At 43.3% G+C, this 20785-nt stretch overlaps 1 protein-coding gene across 2 annotated transcripts in view; it reads left to right on the plus strand.

Moving 5' to 3' along the window:
* Positions 1-14265: 14265 nt before the first annotated feature.
* Positions 14266-20785, plus strand: part of LOC122646780 (serine/arginine-rich splicing factor RSZ22-like) — a 30350-nt gene continuing 23830 nt past the window's right edge. The window contains exons 1-2 of one of the 2 annotated variants that reach the window (XM_043840381.1): positions 14266-14362; positions 17237-17339. In XM_043840381.1, coding sequence (XP_043696316.1) covers positions 17251-17339 — 89 coding nt within the window. In that variant the 5' untranslated portion in view covers positions 14266-14362; positions 17237-17250. The remainder of the gene's footprint in view (positions 14363-17236; positions 17340-20785) is intronic. The other variant, XM_043840380.1, reaches the window with a different exon arrangement.

Below are 20785 nucleotides of genomic sequence, written 5' to 3' on the forward strand. Positions count from 1 at the left end.
AAGATAGATTAACAATCTCAGAAGTAGAGGGGGAAATGGAGAAGATCTTACCTGAGGACCCTCGGGGGTGAGGGGGACGCAGACTGTCTCTCAAAGAAGGAAGTCGGTGTAGTCCGTCTTGGCTAGCACCAACCCAATCGCGGGCTCACCAACCCTCCAGTGCCTGATCTCATCTCGATCCATCAAGGCTGACTAATGGACCCGAGCAGGAGGAGGGCAGGGCACCAATCGACCCTCAGACCACTGCAGGGACACTCGCTCTCCCAAGTAAAAAGCAAACCCCCATAGGCCCTCAAAAAGGACCCTGCGAGTGGAGAGAGCTAAGGCCCTGTTAAACATGTCTGGCTCTAAAATCACCTCCCCCAAATAAGGACGGAGAGAAGCCTGTCAAGAGAGACATCAGATCAATGCAAAAATAAAAAGGAAGAGGAGAAAAGAGAAAATAAGATAAACAATCACTTTAAATTTACCTCGGTCGGCTGCAGCTCGTTCAGGAGGCCACAAATGGACCCAAGGTCCTTATGGCAACCGCTCCTGAGCAAGTGGGACTTACGCCATCGCGTAGTCCAAGGAAAGGTGGTTCCGGGGTCATCCCCAGGTCTGAAAGTAGGGACCCAAAACCGAAGGATCTCATAGCTCCACGTCTGCAATAGGCAATCATAAATGAGCTCAAAAAAGTAAGAATAAAATGAAAACAAAAAAAGAGAGGGAAAAGAGAAAAAGGCAAAGTTGAGAGAACTCACCCATAAGACATAGCAGCATCCGATCAGGTTCGATGACCCCACAACTAGATAATCTAACATATCCAGGAAGTAGGCGTATGCCGAGCCCCCCCCCAATCGTAGCCCGTGGCCACGTCAAAATGCTCAAAGAAGCGAACATATGCGGCATCGGCTATCACCGTACACGTCATATCGGCCAAGATCACCTCCGCCAAGAAGAATAGGAGGAAGCATCGAGCCTCGCGATCCTCGAAGGACGGACGGCGACCGGGTCTCAGAACAACCCTCTCATCCCAGCTACCCCTCGGGACCGACACGGGGATCTCTCTCCCGTAACGGCAATCCCTAATCGCGCCTGTAGTACTCCAGCGCTCGATGCTCGCGAGGCTATAATCCTCTCCTCCGGAGTCAGTGTCACAGGTAATCCACCAAAGGGGAGTCCCGTGATCATGTAAAAATCTAAGGGGGTGACCGTCTCCTCACCAAAGGGAAGGTGAAATGTATGGGTGCTCGGCCACCACCTCTCTATCGAGCTCTCACAATGGATCGTCAACTCGCGAGCCAGGGACGAGGCGATGTGCCCCACGGTCCGAACAACCCGCGATCGTACCTGGGCAAAGTGTGCGGTACCACTGAAAGCACCTCCACCCACAATATTTCTTGGGCGAAGGAAGGGAGCTGCCCTACAAAGAAAAATAAGGCAAATGGTTAGCCGAGATAGTGAGGACAACAATTAAACAATTAAATAAAAAAATAAAAAAAAAAGAGAGAAAGAGGGAGAGGCTGTAAAAGGGGGCGTCACCCAGATTTGCGTACCAAAGGACACTTAGGGTAGTGTCCGATGACCTCGCTTTAATTTGCGTGCCACTATGTGCCTAAGAGGGTATCTAGAGGCATTATCTAGATTCGCATGCCAAAGGACACTTAGGGTAGTGTCTGATGGCCTCGCTTTGATTTGCGTGCCACTAGGTGCCTAGGAGGGTATCTAGAGGTGTTACCTTGATTGGCGTGCTAAAGGACACTTAAGGTAGTGTCTGATGACCTCACTTTAATTTGCGTGCCACTAGGTGCCTAGGAGGATATCTAGAGGCGTTACCTAGATTCGCGTGCCAAAAGACACTTAGGGTAGTGTCTGATGGCCTCGCTTTGATTTGCGTGCCACTAGGTGCCTAGGAGGGTATCTAGAGGCATTACCTAGATTCGCATGCCAAAGGACACTTAAGGTGGTGTCTGATGGCCTCGCTTAAATTTGTGTGCTACTAGGTGCCTAGGGTGATATCTGGGGGTATTACCTACATTCGCGTGCCATTAGGAGCTTGGGGCAGAATCTAGGACCATTACCTCTAATCTATGTGGTGAGGTATGAAGCTAATATAAATAAATGCATAAATTGAAAGGGAAAGAGTAAGAATACTGACCTGGCCCCATATGGAGCGACAACTGTGGCGGGCCGTGTCGGCCAGAGTGACCCCTGAAAGATACCATACAGCCCGTGCGTCGTGAGCAGTGGTACCGAGTAGTGGCTCCCGGTGAGACTGGCGTCCTCGTCGACGGAAAGACATGGTGTGAGTAAATAAAAAGGGATTTGAAGTCAAAAATCAAAAACGGCAGAGCTTCGCAGCAGAAATGAGAGTGAAGGAATGAGGGAGGGAGCCCTCTATTTATAAATTTTCTATTGCGCCCACGGCGCAGTGGAATTCTCCACGGTCCCGTGGAACAGCGGCCCACGGCGCCGTGGAGGATTGCCCACGGAGCCGTGAAGGCTGGCACGGAGCCGTGCACACGGGGCTGCCCATACACGGGGCCGTGCGGACCCCCACACGGCGTCGTGGGCCAAAAAAAAAAAAATAATAATAATAATATATATATATATATATATATATGTATATATATAAAATATCCCCAATGAAATCCCTCAATACTAACTTTCGGTCGAGTGGTGCCTTATCACCCTCAGATTGGGTCTTCGGGCCGAATGGTGCCTCATCTAGATCTTCGGTCGAGTGGTGCCTTATCACCCTCCAAACTTGATGGTTTCGGTCGAGTGGAACCTTATAACCATCCAAGTTTGACTTTTGGTTGAGTGGTGCCTTATCACCCTCAAATTGGATCTTCGGGCCGAGTGGTGCCTTATCTAGATCTTCGGTCGAGTGGTGCCTTATCACCCTCCAAACTTGATGGTTTCGGTCGAGTGGAACCTTATAACCATCCAAGTTTGACTTTTGGTTGAGTGGTGCCTTATCACCCTCAAATTGGATCTTTGGGCCGAGTGGTGCCTTATCTAGATCTTTGGTCGAGTGGTGCCTTATCACCCTCCAAACTTGATGGTTTCGGTCGAGTGGAACCTTATAACCATCCAAGTTTGACTTTTGGTTGAGTGGTGCCTTATCACCCTCAAATTGGATCTTCGGGCTGAGTGGTGCCTTATCTAGATCTTCGGTCGAGTGGTGCCTTATCACTCTCCAAACTTGATGGTTTCGGTCGAGTGGAACCTTATAACCATCCAAGTTTGACTTTTGGTTGAGTGGTGCCTAATCACCCTCAAATTGGATCTTCGGGCCGAGTGGTGCCTTATCTAGATCTTTGGTCGAGTGGTGCCTTATCACCCTCCAAACTTGATGGTTTCGGTCGAGTGGAACCTTATAACCATCCAAGTTTGACTTTTGGTTGAGTGGTGCCTTATCACCCTCAAATTGGATCTTCGGGCCAAGTGGTGCTTATTTAGATCTTCGGCTAAATGGTGCCTTATCACCCCCAAAATTTTATCCCAGTGGAGCCCCTCATATTCGATCTGGTGGGCCGAGTGGTGCCTTACCTAGGTCTTTGGTCGAGCGGTGCCTTATCACCCTCAAAAATTGTTTGAGCAATGCTCACAAGATAAAGATTTGGTTCTTCCGAGTTTTTCTTTTGAGGATTATCAAAAGATTTCATCGCGATTAACCGCCTGTTTTTAGCAACTCTGCCGCCTTTGAGCAAAGCGTCAGCAGTACATGCTCTTGGTGACAAAATTAGTTGGTCTTTTGTCTTTACCCTTTGGCTGTTGGCACAGGCCTCGGCCAAAGAGGGGCAAACTGTAGACGCCGATTTTTGTCACCCCCTAATTGGCGATGATGACAACAGGACATGGACGATGGACTACGCACCCCCCCTCTTTTCAGACCCAAAGATATCTTGCCCATAAGACCAAGAACCATGCTGAACACAAAATGACCCATTTTAGGCCCAAAAACAAGGAAAAATGGCACTGCGAGCCCACGGCGCCGTGGACTCTTCCCACGGCACCGTGGGTACCTTCCCACGGCACTGTGGGGAGGTGTACCGGATTTCCATGGCGCCATGAGGGGGTCTGACATCAGCCTGCTGACGTCACCCACGGTGCCGTGGAAAAGTCCCCCACGACGCAGTGGAGGACTTTTGCGGCCAAGAGAGAGAAAAGGTCCCTCCCTATAAATAGGAGGGTCCCCTCCCACATTTCCCAAGGAATTTTGGGTAGAGAGACCCTCCCCAAGTGATTCCTAGCATCTTTTCTCCCTTTTCACCCTCATTTCTCCTCCTTCTCTCATGAGTGTGTGAGTATGTGAGGTTTCCCTGGGGTGGACAGATCCTTCGATTGTCCCTCTGAGTATAGAGCGCTTTGGCTCCTTAGCTTTGGTATCCCGTCTGTGCACAGATAACCATCGAAACTCCCTTGTTACAGACATTATTCTGTCTGTTTACTCTTTTCCAAATCACTCGAAAGAGCCGTTACTCTGCCGAGAAAGAAGCAGCGTCGGTCCATTCGTCCATCTCCCCTGAGCCAGGGGCATACAACCATACAGGTATAATTATTGCATTTTGTCGATCCAATGTAGTCCTTTCATATTTTACCGCTTTAATCTGCACTTTCCACATATATAATGTAGTTTATTGTACTTTAGTTTAATTTATAGCACCTGAATGTAGTTCATAATATCCCCCATCCCCGTAATAAGAGAGAAACAACATTCGTCCTTACGTAGCATCTAACACAGAGAGACCGGCTTAGGCCGGGCGAGGTGGGTGCCTAACACCTTCCCACACTCGTAACCTGACCCCTTACCCGAACCTTTGGTTGAACCATATGGAGTCACGTAGCCCGATTCCGCTCACCACGGGTAAGGCTACACTTAATGGGTCCTAGGCCCTAACCCTAGGTGGTGACTTCTCATTAGGTTAACATATTTTAATGCATGATCCCAATCCCTTATTTATCATATATTGACAATGTTATCCACATCCATACATACACACATGTATCTCCCAAAACCCTATGTCACCAATACACTAGCAAGAAGGGCTGAGAAAACCTTCGTCCCGGAGGACCGCCGTACTTACAGATTGCGACATTCGGGACACTCACTATACAAAGAATACTCCAGCTAGAAAATACGGTAGCAGACACATTGTCAAGGTTATCTAATGATGACTTATCCTAAATGAGCTGAGTAGTCTACCTGGAAAGCTTGACCAAGCCGACCTACGAAGAGAAGGAGAACGAGGTTGCCCAATTTGATACTATGCCAAGTTGGATGGACGCGATAGTAAGTTATCTCCGTGATGACGTGCTTCCAGAGGATCGAGTGGAAGCCAAAAAAATCAGAAGAACTGCGGTCAGGTACACAATGATCAAAGGATAATTATACAAAAGATCGGTTACCGTACCCCTACTCAAGTGCCTAACACCGAGTCGCGCTCAATACGCCCTGGCCGAAGTTCATGAAGGAATATGTGGAAGTCATATGGGGGCGTGCCTTAGCATATAAGGTACTTCGCCTGGGCTTTTATTGGCCATAAATGCAATAGGACGCGATTCAGTACGTCAAGACGTGTGAGTGGTGTCAAAAGTTTGCGCTAATTCCTCATCAGCCCATGACACAACTAACTTCCATCCTCAGCCCCATACCATTTGCTATGTGGAGGATGGACATACTCGGTGACTTCACCGCAGCCTCAGGGGGAAGAAAATACCTGGTAGTTGTGATAGATTACTTTACAAAGTGGGTAGAAGCTGAGCCCTTGGCAAAAATCACAAAAAAACAAATGGAGAAGTTCTTTAGGGACAAGGTTATCTATCGGTTTGAGTTACCTCAAGTGCTCATCACCGACAATGGGACACAATTCAATAACCCTGAGTTCAGGCAATTTTGTGCGCACTACCATATAGATTTCAGACCCGTTGTAGTAGCCTACCCCTAGGTGAATGGGCAAGTCGAAGTCACGAACCACACTCTTCTGGCAGGAATATACGCAAGTTAACTGAGGCTAAAGGAAAGTGGGTGGACGAGCTATTGAGTGTATTATGGTCGTATCGAACCATAGTTCGTACACCCACAGGGGAGAGCCCATTCTAATTAACATATGGAACAGAGGCCTTGGCACCAGTAGAAGTATTGGCCGAGTCTCACAGAGTTATCAACTTCAATGAGAGAACTTACCAAGACGGGCTACGAGCAAATCTAGATTTTTTGTATGAAGTCAGGCAGAGCGCCCTCATGAGGAATGTGGCCTATCAATAGAGAACGGCCCACTACTTCAACTCAAAGGTGAACGAACGGGTGTTCAAAGCCGGAGACTTGGTCCTAAGAAAAGCACGAGCTTCATAACCACAAAAAGGGGGCAAACTGTCTGCCAACTGGGAAGGTCCATATGTGGTCTCCAAGCAAATATGACTAGGAACATACCGCTTGAAGACCCCAGGGGGCAAGAAAATACCCCGACCTTAGAACTAGAGAATTTGAAGAAATTTCATCAATGAAAGTTCGTGCTCACGCCTTTTAGCCGAGTTTGTGTTCGTAGCTTTTAACTTATGTATGAGTTCATATTCGTACCTTCTTATCCAATGTATGTTGTAGAATATGATTTGGAATATTTACAATAAAGTCTCAAGTCTCATGATCTTATGTTCACGTTTCTCAAGCGAAATCCCCCTATTTACAAGCTACGAGTTTAGAAACTCAGATAAAAACCGACCTTGTAAGTCGGCAATAAAATCCCCAAGGGGCACACGAGACCGCCCTCGTAAGTCGACACAAAAGTCCCCAAGGGACATGGAAGACCGACCTCATAAGTCGGCATAAAAGCTCCCAGGGGGCACAAAAGACCAACCTCACAAGTCGGCATAAAAGTCCCCACAGGACACAAAGACCGACCTCAAAAGTTGGCACTAAAATCCCTACGAGGAGCCACACAAAAGACCGACCTCAAAAGTTGACATTAAAATCCCTATGAGGCATCACGCGAAGGACCGACCTCAAAAGTTCGCACAAAAATCCCTATGAAGCACTAAAGAACAGTTTTACAAGAGGAAAAAGATCAAGAACACAAGAACGAGACAAATAAAGAGCTTCATTAAGAATAGTTTTACAAGGCCTGAAGGCCGGTTCGTCACTACAAAAAAAAGCGAAGAAAAGAAGAGACAAAGAAATGTCATGGGTCGGCAACGCAATCCTAATCTTGAGCAATGGGGACGACCACACTGGTAAGAGCCAGGGCAGGAGACTTCGTTGGAGGAGGGACGTACGCATTGAAATTGTCGAATTTGAATTTGGGGTACTCACCAAGGATGAACTCAACGGTGTCACTAACACCGTAGTCAATCACCTCCTACGACTTCCCCTCGACAAATTCCTCAAGCTTAGAAAACTTCTTGAAATCCTCCACAACTTGAGCTCGGATCGCATCATTGCTCACTCGAAGCTCTTCCAATTCTTTCTCCAAAGCCTCAATTTTTTTGGTCGCGGTGGCGGCCTCCTCCTCCAAAGTATCCTTCCTTTTAGTTGGGGTGGAGAATGTTCCCTCATAGTCTCGAACCTTGGCCTCCAACAAGGTGTAGTCCTTGGAAAGATCCAGCAGCTGGGCGTCAGCAGCCTTGCAAAACTTCTTCTCCTCATGGTACAAGTTGTGATACTTCTCCAGTTGTTAGACAATATCAATAACCTTAGCAACGACCTGAAAGGATGACCACATGATGTCAGAACACGGTGAAAAAAAAAAACAAAAAAAGAGAAAGGAAAAAGGAGAAGAGGGGTGTGAGGGGAACCCACCAAGGCCACGTCCAAGCCGAGGGAATTAAGGAAGTGCTTCTCGGTCAAATGCCCGATGGCGACTTCAACCATTCCCGCATGACCTGCAGGTCCTCAAAGGTAGAATCGCCCTTATAAATCTCCCACCTGGGGACCAGGCGAGGTCTCTTCTAGGGAGGGTCTTTCCCTTGCCCCCCGGTCTTGCCATCCAAAAGGGATCACCTCCCAGCTTGTGTTGGCGGCATGAGCACCCTTCTTGAGGTGCTATTGAAGAAGGGGGGCTTCCTTTTGCGGCTCTCCTCCGTCGAAGATGCCTGAGGAGCACACGAGGTGACACGCCCCTTGTCTTTAGATGGGGCTTACGGAGGCCCTTCCACGATAGTCAGGCCCGTAGCGGCCTTGTCACAGTTAGCTTGCTCCTCTGCCAACTTCCTCTTCCGCTCAACTGCGTCAGATCTAAATGCCTTGCAATCCAGTCGAATGTCCACCAAAAATCAGATGAACACAGGTCAGAATCGAAACAAAAATAACATGAAGGGGCATCTACCTAGGCTGAGGACACTCACCCTGAGCCGAGTTCAAACCATAGTGGGCTAGCAGGTCTTCCCTTTTCAACTTTCGTACCTCAAAAGGTCTGTCGTCCAGGCACACGTTGATGGATTCTTGGTCGTATGGGCTCAGCTTGGGCAAGTGATTCATGACCTCAAGGCAGATTTCCCTCCACTCCAATCGAAAAGGATTTCCCAGCATCCGAGCGAAGAGGAAGCAATCTTTCCACTTCCTGGCCAACCGGGGCATGTGGCTAATAAGCTTAATGGACTTTAGCGACCCCTTCTGTCACGCACCCATCCCAATGTAGTATATATTGCCATAATAGGGGGTGACTGGGACAACCCGTGTCATCCCAATACCTACTAGGATCATAGATACAGTGTCCCAAGCCACAATCCACCCTGTCACCATATCGTGATAACAGAGAGGAACGTACCAAGGTGAAATAAAATGTTCCAAATCACAGAGTTAGCAGAAGCGAAATCAAATTAAATCATGTGAAATTATAGAGCATTGATTCTCTAATGATAACACATAGTACAGTTTCAATATAAGTAACCATTCATTACTCTCCCTATAATTAAGCATACAATTTATACATGGTTGTGGAATGAATACAGAAAATTAAATAATAAAATAATCGCCACAAGGGCACAAATCTTGGGTGTACATCTATATCCAAGTTACAGCCACCGACTCCACTTAATTCGCATCCAACGGTGCTCATCAAAGTAGTACCTCCTGCATACCAACTAAAAAGGGGTTACGCAACAGGGTTAGCTACACCAGCTAGTGAGGGAGCAAAGGGGAATGCACATATATTAGATAATCAATATCAAACAGAATGATGCATGCTAATGTTAGATTCTTTTTCCACCTAACACACAATTCTATCGGTCAAGTGTATGCTACTGTGATAACTCGGGAGACACTGAAGGTCACTTGACTTATCGCCCCAGTGAAACCTCAATTATCACATAGGAACCTATGCCAGTAGAAACCTTTCGGTTACCCAGTGGCAGACTCCGATAGCCATCACTACCCGTAACCTGGCCTCTCCCACCTCCACAGACCACAGGTGCTCAGACTATCCAACACATAAACCCTTGTTGGCAAAGGTCGTAGAATAAGGGAACAAGCATCCTAGCCACAGATATACTATATGCAGGTCCTATCGTCCTAAGACGTATTCCGAATGCATTAACGTCCCATTCCATCTAATACCTGGCTACCAGCATGACATGGCACATACAGATCAGGATGGCATATTATAGTTTTTATAATTAAATAAATTGGGGTTCCGGCATCGGCACACCCGGCACCGTCACTCGATACAATGGTGATCATAATATCACATTCATAACAGTTCACAATTGAGATAACCAATGCAATGTGCACAATGCTTATATTTATATAATAGCTTGCTTAAAATTGCATATTATATATATTCAAACCCAACAAAGTCACCCAGAACCCACTCACCTAAATCGGGTGTCACCTGGCGTGATTGATATGAATCTCACTGATGCACCAGCTATCCATCAAGTTGGGTAGCCTAAGAATACAAAAAGCAATCATTAAAGCATGCATAGAAGGGTCTTATGCTAGGCCCCTAAGGTTAAAATCAAGTTTCAACCAAGACAGCACGAGTGAAGGCAAACAGGGTGAGTCCGCCCCTGACTCCGTTAAGGCCAAAAGGTGAAAACAGGGGGAGCAGATCCACGGATGGAACTTCTTACTTGGATTCGATCGTGCATCCGTTCAGCCTCCTGAGACTCATCCAAGAGTGAGCGGATCCACGGGCGGATGTGCTTCCTCGGTCTGCCCCTACATCCGGTCGATTCTTGAGACATGTCCTAGAGTAACTAGAGCACGGGCGAAGACAAACAGAGTGAATCCGTGCCTTCGTCCGCTCAGGCCAAAACACATAGATTATACTGGGCGGATTGGCAGGCAGTACCACGATTGGTGGATCCGATCGTTCATCCGCCGGCAGTCTCTGTCGAGATTTCAAAGGGCTTCTGTTCCAGCTTGAAGCTTGGAGCTCCCTTAGCTCTCAGAGTCATGGAGGGGATGTCTAAGCCTCCCTAGGGTCACTAGATCCTAGGCTCACCTCATGGATCCAAGATCCTACAAGGTTGGGTCTCTAATTTGGTCCCAGAGTTGGGTTTCAAGGTTCAAACCAGGGATTCCACAGCCATGGCTGCAAATGCAGCACATAGAGGTCTAGGTCAGCTCCATTAGAGCTCCCAACTAGGGCCGAGCTTCACCTTGAGTCCCAAATGGAACCCTAGGTTAGCCCTAGCTCAAGGAATCTACCAAATGAAAAGGGAAATGGAGGAGGAGCAAGCTTGGGGTCTTACCTTAGTGAGGTTCTTCCTCCATGGAGAAGCAAAACCCAAGGCTAGGTGAGCCTTCTCTATTCTTTCTTCCTCCCTTCCTTTCCATCTCTTCTCCTTCACCTTCTCCTTCTCCCTTTTTTCGGTCAGCAAGAGGAGGAGATGTGGGGCAGCCAGCCAGCTTGGCATAGCTCCTGTTTCTTCCCTTCCCCTTCTATTCCTCTCCTACTTCCACTTCTTCTTCTTCCTTCTTCCTCCTTCCTCCTCCTTCTCTTGTCTCTTCTCCTCCAAGGTTTGCTTGGGAGGGGGAGATAAGGGAATAAGAGAATTCTCTTATCTTTAAGGGGTAGGAGGGCCTTAGGTCATGTTTGGTTTAGGTACCCCCAAACACTAGTTAACCCCTTAGGCTTAAATGGGTTTTAGTTTGGGTCTTAGGGCATGTTTGGCCCAAGTCTTAGCCATTAGGTCCATTTAGTTAATTAGGGCATGTTTGGGGTGCACCCTAAGTCCATAGGACTTAATTGTCCTCTAGGGTCTGTTTGGTTTTAGTTAGGGTATAAAACCCATTAATTCCTTTAAGTTAAGTGTTGTGGGCCCACTTTTATGGTCCACATAGCCAACTAATGGTAGGGATAGGGGTCCACATAATCCAAGGGTCCAATTATAGTGTCCGAGACATGGGTACGTGGGTCCCACAAGAAATAAATCCAAAAGGACAGGTAACAGTACGGGCGGATCCTCGAACTGATTCAGTTTGAATAAGTCCGTTCGTGACTCCGGTGCTGCTGTTAAGGCCCAAACTTCAAGGAAAGTGACGGGGCTTTGGCCCACAGTCCCAAGACTTCGAGAGGGTTCTTTTAATAATATTTTAAGTCCAAGGTCATCAGTGTTGACCATAGCCACCATGGCATTGTCCTTTGGTAAGGTCTAAATTGCCCTAGGGTATTTGGGTATATTTGGGGTGTAGGTGTAACACCTTCAAGGGGCAAAGAGAGAGATAGTACCACCCCCGACTCTTTTTCAGCATGAAAAAGTTGGCGAAGAGGGCGGCAGTTGTCTCCCTGCCGAGCTGGGCGAAGTACAGGTAAAAGCCAAAAATCTGTCTCCACAAGTTTGCTACCAGCTGCCCTAGAGAGAGAGTGAAGTGGTTGAGGATGTTCACAAAAAAGTGAAGGCCACAGGTAAACGCACCTACATACAGGCACACCTTGTCAAGGGAGCTTGGGGCGCGCATCCAGAGTTCTTTGGGAATTCGGTATTGGCTCCGCAAAGTCGCTAAAGCCCAATCGTTCAGGACACTGTCATAAGAGTTCACCAAGTGATGATCCCACTAGCGTCACCGACATCATAATTGGACTCATCGTTGTCATCCTCCCTGACATCGGCCCCTTCCTCTTCCTGGGCCTCATTCTCTTCCTTATCATGAGTAGGACAAACCTCAGCAGTTCGCTCTTCGAGGGCAAGGGTAGATCTAAGGCTACTTCTCCTTGGTGGGTTGGCAGAGGAGCTTGCCAGGTGGCCATACCGAGCCACAAAGCTCTTGGACCCAAACAAGACAGATTGGTCATCGTGAGTCCTCTCGGAACTCACATCAAGGTCAGAATCTCCACTCATCCTGGCAACATCTCGAGAGTTTGGAATAGGCTCTCAGGAGGAAGAATCAGAAGACATAGAAAAGATTAAGAGGAGAAGGCTTACTGGCTCGAGAAGAAGAGCTAAAGACTCGTGAAGGGAGTGCGAATGGATGCGCAAAGAACGAGCTCAACGAGTTTAGGAATGAGTCGAGAGCAAGAAGACAAAGCAAAGAGAGAGCAAGAAAACCGGGGAAGCATGAGAAGAAATGAAAGGAAGGAATTGCGAATTTATAGGAGCAAGAAGAAGGAGGATCGTCAGGATCCAACGGTCAAGTACAAAAGGCATCAACGGTAGGGAGCGGGCGACGGTAGCCCTGCCCAATGTGCCATAATGACTTGAAGCTACGCGTCGCTCGAGATATAAATCATCACGCAACCATCAACTATCACGTCTTAATGATAACCTCAAAGCGAGAGACCTGGTAGGGAAGTAAAATAAAATAAACTTCCAAGTCTATACTCAATCAAAGAGTTAAAATCCTTTTCTCAAGATGAAAGCTTAATATGAAACCATTGCTTATATAATTAGTTGAATATAATTAAACTCAACAAGGACTGAATAAGTGTTGGTTTTTTTTTTTTTTTTTTTTTTTTTTTTTGTGAGATAAGATGGAGAAGAAGAACAAAGAGATTGCTGAATACTTCTGAATGTCGATTTGCAGGAGCTTTTCTCAGCTTTTCTGTGCAACTCCTCTTTCGTTGATACACCCTCCTTGCAATTGGTTAACAATTTTCAATGAGGTCAATGGGGAGAAAGAATGTGAATTTTTTCCCTGTCCTATTCCCTGCCCAGTACAGTGGTCCAATTCCACTCATAAGGAAGCAAAAATGACGTTTTAACCTCCCTATGGCAGTGTGTTTGGGTAGGGGGTTAGATTATCATTTTCGGCCCTTATGAGTGGAACTGGACCACTGTACCAGGCAGGGAACAGGAGACGATAATGATCTGAAAGAATATTACCAAAAAAATAGGGAGAATGAATAAAAAAAGAGATTGCAGACGAAATCCAATGATAGGTATTTTTCCCTATAAGAGGAATTATCTCCTCTACACCTAACCATTTTCAATGAGGTCAGTGGATAAAAAGAATAAAAAAAGAGATCGTAGAGGAAATCTAGTGATGGCTCCTCTACACCTAGTCACGGTACATCCAAGCAAGGAAATGATTCAAAAGAAATCGTTGATAAATCCATCCAAGGAAAGCACAAGAAGGAAAACGTTGATTTAGACAAAAAGTGAATCAATCCTACGATTTATTCACCTTGCGGTAATTATTCACCTTGGTTTGATTTAGCAACGTTGATTCTAATCTACTTGCTGTAGTTATTCACCTTTTCTTATAATGAATCAGTCACACCATTCACTCGTCTCTCCTCCTTTAAGAGGATTGTTGTGATTGTTGTACAGTGAGGAACATATAGTAATCTTTCTTCATATTCTCAAATAATAAAGAAATACTACAAACCCTAACTGGTGAGAGATGTTCATACATTCTCTCGTTAACCAGAGAGAGCGAGAGTGAGTGAGAACGAGAGCGAGAGAGAAGATGGTGAGGTCATTATTGATCGTTACATCTTATAACTAGAGAGAGCAAGAGCAGAGTAAAAGCCTCGCTATTTACCCAAAAGAGCCATTGTTTTATAATCTTTACGAAAATGACTACTTTGCCCATAAAAGAACTGTTGTTTACCCACGTGCTCATTAAAAGTAGCACGAAATACGATGAGATGTGAATACAATTTTGAAATTGAAAGGACTGTCACCTATTTCGGAATTTCTATTTCAACTGATTTTTATTTCACTGAAATGAAATGCAAAAATCAAACCAAACAATCTTTGAAATAGAAATCGCCCCATGAAATAGAAATAGAAATCAAACCAAATCAGCCCTTCCTACCCGATAACTACCAGCGTACTCTTGTCATCTTCCCTCTATAAATGGGATAAAGCCATCAGGGTTTGGAACGTCATTCTTACAACGCCACTGTGGCGAGCAAAACATCATCTGTGAAGTAGCTTTCACCTTCAACAATTCTTCTGTAAAAGAGGGTTTTGCTGCTTGCTGTCAAATCAGGTATAGATCTCTCTCTCTCTCTCTCTCTCTGTGCGGGTGTGTGTTCCATGCGTAGTACGGTTTGTACTACCGCGTATATTTCTGGATTCGGATACATTAGTCTTCGTTTTATGAAACCCTAGACTTAAAGTCGTCACTTTTGTTGGTATAAAACATATCTTTAACTGCTCTGATTTAGTATGACCTCGCCCAATCTATGTCTGTTGTCCTGTACGATTACGGGTAATTTCTAGGGTTTCTGTTGCAGATATAGAGTTGTTGATTGGAAAAATAACCTTATCTGATCTAGCCGACAGGGTGCATGACCATAGACCTTAACTTTACTCGTCAGTGTAATACTTCCTTAACGCGTGGACCTCTATAGTCTTGCTTTATGTAATATCTATTATTTTCAGTCTTTTGCGTATCTTTACATAAAGCCTGTTTTTATCGATTATTTGTGAAGTGGGTTATTGATTTCATATGCTTGTGTACATTGAAATGAAGAAATATATACTCCTATCCATTTATTTTATGGCAGTTTGTAGGTGGTTAGGAAGTGATGTTGTTATTAATACATATTAGGTAAATCACTGAAAGTCTTCAGTGGTTCCTTTACATATCTATAGTTCCTTATGTGATGCATGATAACAATTTTTTGATAAACTTTAGATATGCATATTATTCGTTTATTTAGTTTTGATAAACTTAGTTTGTAGGTGGTTAGGAAATGATATTGTGATTAATAAATATTAGATAAATGGCTGAAAGCCTTCAGTAGTTTCTTCACATATCTATAGTTCCTTATGTGATGCATGATAACATGTTTTTGATAAACTTTGATATGCATATTATTCGTTTATTTTTTGGGAAATTTACACATACCACCCCTGAGGTTTGACGAAAGGATATTTTCACCCCCCCAGTTTTGGAAAATTCTGCGTACCCCCATGAGGTTTGCAAACGGTAACAAATAAGTCCATTCCGTCAGTTCATGACTAACACTGTTAAAAATTAGACTTGAACTGACGGAATTGCCCTTCTAAGAAGAAACCAAAAAATTAAAAAAAAAAAAAAAAAAAAAAAAAAAACACCAAAACCTGCAACTCATCTTCCCCAAAATCGATTGGGGAAGATGAGTTGCAACCATCCCAGCACCTCATTGATTCATCAATTACCCTTAAAAGAACTCCAAAAAAAAAAGTTTGAAGAATCTGCTCATTCTCCATTGGAGTGTGAGCACAAAGGCACTTGTATTTCACAAAGTTTGAGAACCATTCCTCAGTGTGCTTTGAAATAATCTGTTTTCTGTTGAAAATTCTAGGATATGTTCCTCATGATTCCCAAGAAGAAAGCCAACTCATCTTCCCCTTTTTCAAACCCTAAAAATTTGGGGAAGATGAGGGAAAATCGAATTGCAGCCTCTGGAACCGTCTCAAACAGCTTGAAATCTACAGATTTGGTGTTGCCTAGGTCTGCTGGAACGATCCAAAACACCACAGCTCTAGAAATCAAGTGGTCTTTGGACTACAGATTTCTGAAATTAAAATCAGCGGTAATCACTTTAGGTCTGCCCCAAATGCATATTCCACTTCATGAACTAAACACACAAAAATCAAATCTCCTCATACCATTTCCTTCCTTTTCCTTCACCTCTGCAACTCTTTCTTTCTTCTTTGTCACAACCTCTCTAATACAAAAGAAAAGCCGAAATACAAACATGTTTTTGCAAGTTGTAAGCACAACGTAGACCAGGGCCGATCCTTCTTCTTGATCGTGTTTCCTTCTCTGGGTCTCTCTTCTTCTGTCTTCAAATGCTCCACTCATTTAGTTACAAACCATGTTCTTGCGAGTTGTAACGTCTTCAACTGCTTATTTATTTCATTTATTCAAATTTATTTGTTGTTTTGTGAATAAAAACCTTGAAGACTAGTAGTGATATCAGAAACTTAGGGTTCCAGATGTTTTTATCAATTTGAGAAGGGTTCTATTCTCTGATTCAGAACACTTTGTTGGTTTTGAAAAAGAGAAAAATTTCTCTGGTTGTTTAAAGCCCAAAATCATGGGAGCTCCTTGAACATATTCAGTTTTAAGTGGATCAACGTGGTGTTTTGATTTCATCAATTTTTGTTGTAGATCGGCATTCTCTGGTGAAATATGTGTTTCCGGTTGAGAGATTGCCGAAATGGGTTCAATCGAAGTGTTTTGCAGGGAGGATTGCAAATGGGTTCAATCGAAGGGGTTTGTCCTTTTATTTCTCTTAATCATAATTACAAAAACAAAAGAGAAACCCTTATGGTTTTGAAACCTGCAACTCATCTTCCCCAATTCGATTGGGGAAGATGAGTTGCAGGTTTTTTTTCTTTTTTTCCTTTGTAAGGGTAATTTTGTCCATTCACCTCTTTTTTTTTTTTGGGTTCTTCTTAGAGAAGGGCAATTCCGTCAATTCAAGTCTAATTTTTAACAATGTTAGTCATGAACTGACAGAATGGGCTTATTTGTTACCGTTTGCAAACCTCAGGGGGGTACGCAGAATTTTCCAAAACTGGGGGGTGAAAGTATCCTTTCGTCAAACCTTAGGGGTGGCATGTGTAAATTTCCCTTATTTTTTTTATGTTCCTGTTATGTTATTCAGATTTCTTTTGGAGTTTATCTTTTAGTGATTTTATTCACAATGTGCATTCTTTACACGCGAAGTAATGAGTTGTGTAAATCCATAGGAAGGGGTCTTATAATATCTTATAAATCAATATGGAGAGGTCTTTTGTGCTAGTCTAAGATCTATGGTAGGCTTGTGAACTTTGCATGTGGTTATCATGTGCATTATTTTTGCTAAATAGCTCATTATCGAATTTATAGCAGTTAATTTAACTATTGTGTCCCTCTATTTGATAGGTGCTTTTGTAACAATGTCTCGTGTATATGTTGGGAACTTGGATCCACGAGTGACTGAGCGAGAACTTGAAGATGAATTTCGTGTCTATGGAGTTATTAGAAGGTAAAATGATTCCAAGCATATTTTGGCTATATAACTTGAGTTTCTATACAGAAAAATCAACAGCAAACTTTTAGGCAACTTCGATCATACTTCCTGTATATATCAGAAAAACGATCAATCTTGTAGAAAGGTTTGTTTCTATATTTGATTTTCACTTTGCTGGATTCTAACACACTGCTTCTGAGTAGCTTTATGACTTAGGAACTTGAAATGGAAATTTACGATTTACATAGTCGGCTCAGGGAATTATTTCAATTTTAAAACAATCCACATAAAAAATTAGGAAAAGATGGTTCTATTGGTGCTGCGGAAATGTGCACCTTTATTCTCTCCTCCCCGTCTCGGTTAGTCTCTTACAGACTATCTACTCTTCTTTGGTCAACAATTTATGTTTGAATGAGAACAGTGAGGAAAAGATGTCCAAAATCATTATACGAACTGAAGGTATGAAGAAAAATGAGATACACTAGGAAAATGGTTCTGCTAGTTGACTAAAAATTTATCCTTCTTTCTCTCTCTCTCTCTCTGATTGAAGCTATTGTTGTGTTGTATCTATCTATAGGGTGCAAGGAAGTGAAGCTTTGTAAGTTTCTTTGATGTGTGAATCTAGGAAGACACTTGCTAGAAAATATATCGTGACCCCATTGGAGCATTTATCAGGCTGCATAAAATGATGTGCTTCTGTTTGAACATATTATAATGTTTAGCACCCTTTATTCTGATTGTATCACCCCATTGGAGCATTTATCAGGATACATAAAATGATATGTGCTTCTGTTTGAACATATTATAATGTTTCCCACCCTTTATTCTGATTTGTGTCATGTTTGTTTTATCTACAAGTCGTCTTGGAGGAGTGTTGCCTTTTCTTCTTTTGCTTCTCCTCCCTCTTTGATGCAGGTGCACTGCCTTGGACCGACCCAAACCCATTTGGGTATAAGATGAACCGGGCACATGGGTTTTTAGGTTTAGTAGGATATTTAAATTATTTAGTTATTAGTTATTAGGGTTTTTATTAATTGGGATTTAGCTTGTAATCTTATATTTTAATAGGATAATTAAAGAAAGAGTTGAATTAGAATTTTATTTCAGTTGGGAGTCTCAATTAGGAGTCTTTATGTTAATTTCAGTTTTAGATTAGGGGTCTTAATTGTCTCTTTAATACAAGCTTGTAACTGTCGTTTTACTCAGATTTGAGAATGAATTTTGATTGAGTTGTTTATGGTGGTTGTGTGACCTCTCCTTCCTGTGTGATATTATCTTCTTCTTCCCCTTTACCTTCCTTATTTCTTATTCATCTTCTATATCTTTGCTATTAAACTGATTTTATTTCTTTGCTGTTGTTCCTTCCAGCTTCATCTATTTTTCTGCAACTAATGATAGTACAGCACATACATGACTTATCGATCTCTCTTATATCGTAATCTTTCGACTTGAGAATTGGTGTAGTCATAAACCCTAGGGTGATTTAGGCTGCTGAATCTGGGGCTAAAAGATCACCTGGTTTATGAGTTCCATAGGTAAAATCAGATCTGAACCAGTGATTATCGCCAGGATTAGTTGCAGGTCTTGAACCCTCTTTCCTATTGTTTGGGGCTGTTATTGGACAGTTTCAAGAGGCACGAGTGTTCGATGCCTTACCTGGAATTTCAGGTTGAAAGGAGTTATATCAATTTAGATCTTCTATTCGAGTGAGGTCTGGTTCTGAGGCTTTCTACTGCCCCTGGTTGCCAAAGGTTGAAGAAGACTCCCTCATCCCATGATTCCTTAAACTGCTTTTCTTTATTTTTTTTATTTGGTTTTCCGTCTCTTTTCATGAAAGTTTAGTTTCTCACCCTACTTTCCATAATTTCCCCTTCTCTTACCTTTTATTCCCTCATGTCTCGTACTTATGTTTTACTTCCAAGTTTGCCCTTTTCCCATCATATGTACTATTGATTCTCAGCTTGCCTTCTTTTATTAGCTTGAGTCCCATTATTTACAGTTCTGTGCATTATTCGAGTAGGCCCACAAGCGATCCAATTCGGGTTTTCGAGACCTGGATCTGCATTATTTTGGTATCAAAGCCAAATTTTCCTATTTACGATGGCATTCGACCTTGAATTTATTACTTTTTTGGAGTGTTTTACAAAGGAATATTTGGATGGATTGTCCGATATCAAATTGGGTTCAAGAGCTTATAGAAAATACCAAATGCTTTTGTAATCAAGTGTGCAGCATGCTGGAAGCCTTAGAGGGCGAATTAGTGATGATAGAAAAGGTGGACAACGAGAGTGGCGATCAAGCGGAAGTGCAGGGTTCGATCAAAGTTGCAGTTGAAGGCTTGATTGACAGTCCGATTTCAGTTGTGAAACCCCACAATCAGATTCCCATCTAAGAGATGCCTTCTGCTACTGACCATCAAAAGATTGTGACGGTTGGTTGTGAGATGCAATGGATCATCATCCCATCAAAGCCGATGTTTGTGGATGCCAATCGAGTGGTGCTGATCTTCTCAATTTATAATTCTCATGGTCGAGTTTTTCTCAACACCGGGAGAGTTTGATGCAGGTGCACTGCCTTGGACTGACCCAAACCCACTTGTGTATCCATGTGAAGATGAACCAGGTCCATGGGCTTTTAGGTTCAATAGGATATTTAAATTATTTAGTTATTAAGGTTTTATTTATTGGGATTTATCTTGTAATCTTTTATTTTAGTAGGTTAATTAAAGAAAGAGTTGAATTAGAATTTTATTTTAGTTAGGAGTTTCAATTAGGAGTCTTTATGTTAATTTCAGTGATGCAGATTCATCACCCAAATGGGCTTATTTGTTAGGAAGAAGTCTAGGGCTGGGTTATATACATGTTGGGCTTTTGATCCCTTGGGTTTTTTATGTAATAGGTCACTTTTATAGGCCTAAAATATGGGTAATAAGGTTACATACGGGATTAGTTAGTAGATTTCTTTTTATTTGGTTAATGGTCATGTGACCACTTAAGTGATCATGTGACTATTTAATTGTTATTTAAGTTGGGCTGGATTAAGACTCTATAAGTACAGCCATGTTTTGAGTCTATTTTTTTTGTTATTTCACTTTCCTAGTCAGTTTAAGTTACCTAATAGGTTAAGGATTGAGTTAGGCCCTTCCTTTATAGTGTAGGAGTCTATTTTTGAGTCTTTTATATAAAGTTGTAAGGGGGGCAAGTATTGAACACGAATTTTGATTAATGAAAAGATTTTTTGCTGCTTTTCTTCTCTGTTGAAGATTTTTGACATGTGTTTGATCAAGGCTGATGGAATTGGTGTTTGATCCAATCGACACCTTGCGGTGTGAAGCCCGGGTGGATCGTTTGAAGGGATCAGTGTTTGATCTGATTGACATCTTGTGGTGGGAAGCCCGGGTGGTTCAAATTTGTTATTTGTTTTCTCTATTGCTGTTACGTTCAAGTTTTACATTCAAGTTC

Source organism: Telopea speciosissima, chromosome 11 (assembly GCF_018873765.1).
Source record: "Telopea speciosissima isolate NSW1024214 ecotype Mountain lineage chromosome 11, Tspe_v1, whole genome shotgun sequence".
NCBI lineage: Eukaryota > Viridiplantae > Streptophyta > Magnoliopsida > Proteales > Proteaceae > Telopea > Telopea speciosissima.